Source organism: Ipomoea triloba, chromosome 8 (genome assembly GCF_003576645.1).
Source record: "Ipomoea triloba cultivar NCNSP0323 chromosome 8, ASM357664v1".
Taxonomy (NCBI): domain Eukaryota; kingdom Viridiplantae; phylum Streptophyta; class Magnoliopsida; order Solanales; family Convolvulaceae; genus Ipomoea; species Ipomoea triloba.
In genome coordinates, this window is record NC_044923.1 from 18293646 (window position 1) to 18294617 (window position 972).

The following is a 972-nucleotide window of genomic DNA, read 5'->3' on the forward strand; positions in this document are numbered from 1 at the left end:
TCAAAATTCAATTATCTCATCTCCCTTCAAATTAACTGGCTCCCAGTCCGACCGAAAGGGGAAAATATCCATAGGAAAATATAGACCGCTCTGTTCATACACCTGAAGCCTATACCCAGTCATCAAAGCCATGTTTGCAAGGCTGCAACCTATTAACCTCTTCTCATCCTTATCAATTCCCACAATTTTCTTTATCTTCCACTTGCAATTTCTTATGTCTTTTAGCTCCCAAAGTAACAGTTTTTCCGACTTGTATTCGCATGAAAATCCTAACTTCCCATTGTACTCCATGATTCGCTTTTTCTCGTAGCCTTCATCGTTTGACAACTCTGCTGTCGGCGTCGGGAACTCTGAGTGCGTTTCTATTGTCGAGTCAAAGGCTAAAATTGAGTTTTTGTTTGTAAGCCAATAGACAATCCCGCCTATACAAACAGACGGTTGATGACCGAAAACCGTGCATTGCTCCATTACAAGGTTTTTGGATTGCTTCCATGTCCAAAGTTTGGAATCGAAAACCTCACATATGTAACTATATTGTCCTGATGACGAATAATGATCGTCAGAGAATCTGACTATTTGATAATGAAAAGGTTTTGATTTAAGTACTATCAAAGCAACTCGTTCAAATAGTTGGCCTGTGTTCCTAGGACTACGCAATGCAACAAGTTGGCTTGTGCTAGGCTTACAAACATAGTATTGATATGACCTGTTTTCATACTTTCTACAGCACAGAATTCCTTGACTACAAGATGCCAAGATCTTCAAGTCATCTTCAAAACATTGTATAGAAATATTATTCTGAACATTACAGTTTGGATTGATAGGGACAAATTCGGATAGATGGCGATTGCCTTTGACTGTTTGAACAAAATATCCAAAGATATTTCTCGTTTTCAGACTGTAAGTTTGCATGAACCATGGGTCGTTGATGAGTTCCTTCAATTCCTTACTAACAACCTTACACGTATCCAT

The 972-nt window shown here is 38.7% G+C and overlaps 1 protein-coding gene across 1 annotated transcript; it reads right to left on the minus strand.

The window, feature by feature from the left end:
- On the minus strand, positions 1 to 972 carry LOC116027071. The gene has a single exon (XM_031268498.1). It carries the CDS (start codon positions 970 to 972, stop codon positions 1 to 3), a length of 972 nt encoding a protein of 323 aa, XP_031124358.1.

Bases quoted from the DNA above. Each gene is read 5' to 3' on its own strand.
- LOC116027071 (XM_031268498.1), bottom strand. From the start codon at position 972: ATGGATACGTGTAAGGTTGTTAGTAAGGAATTGAAGGAACTCATCAAC.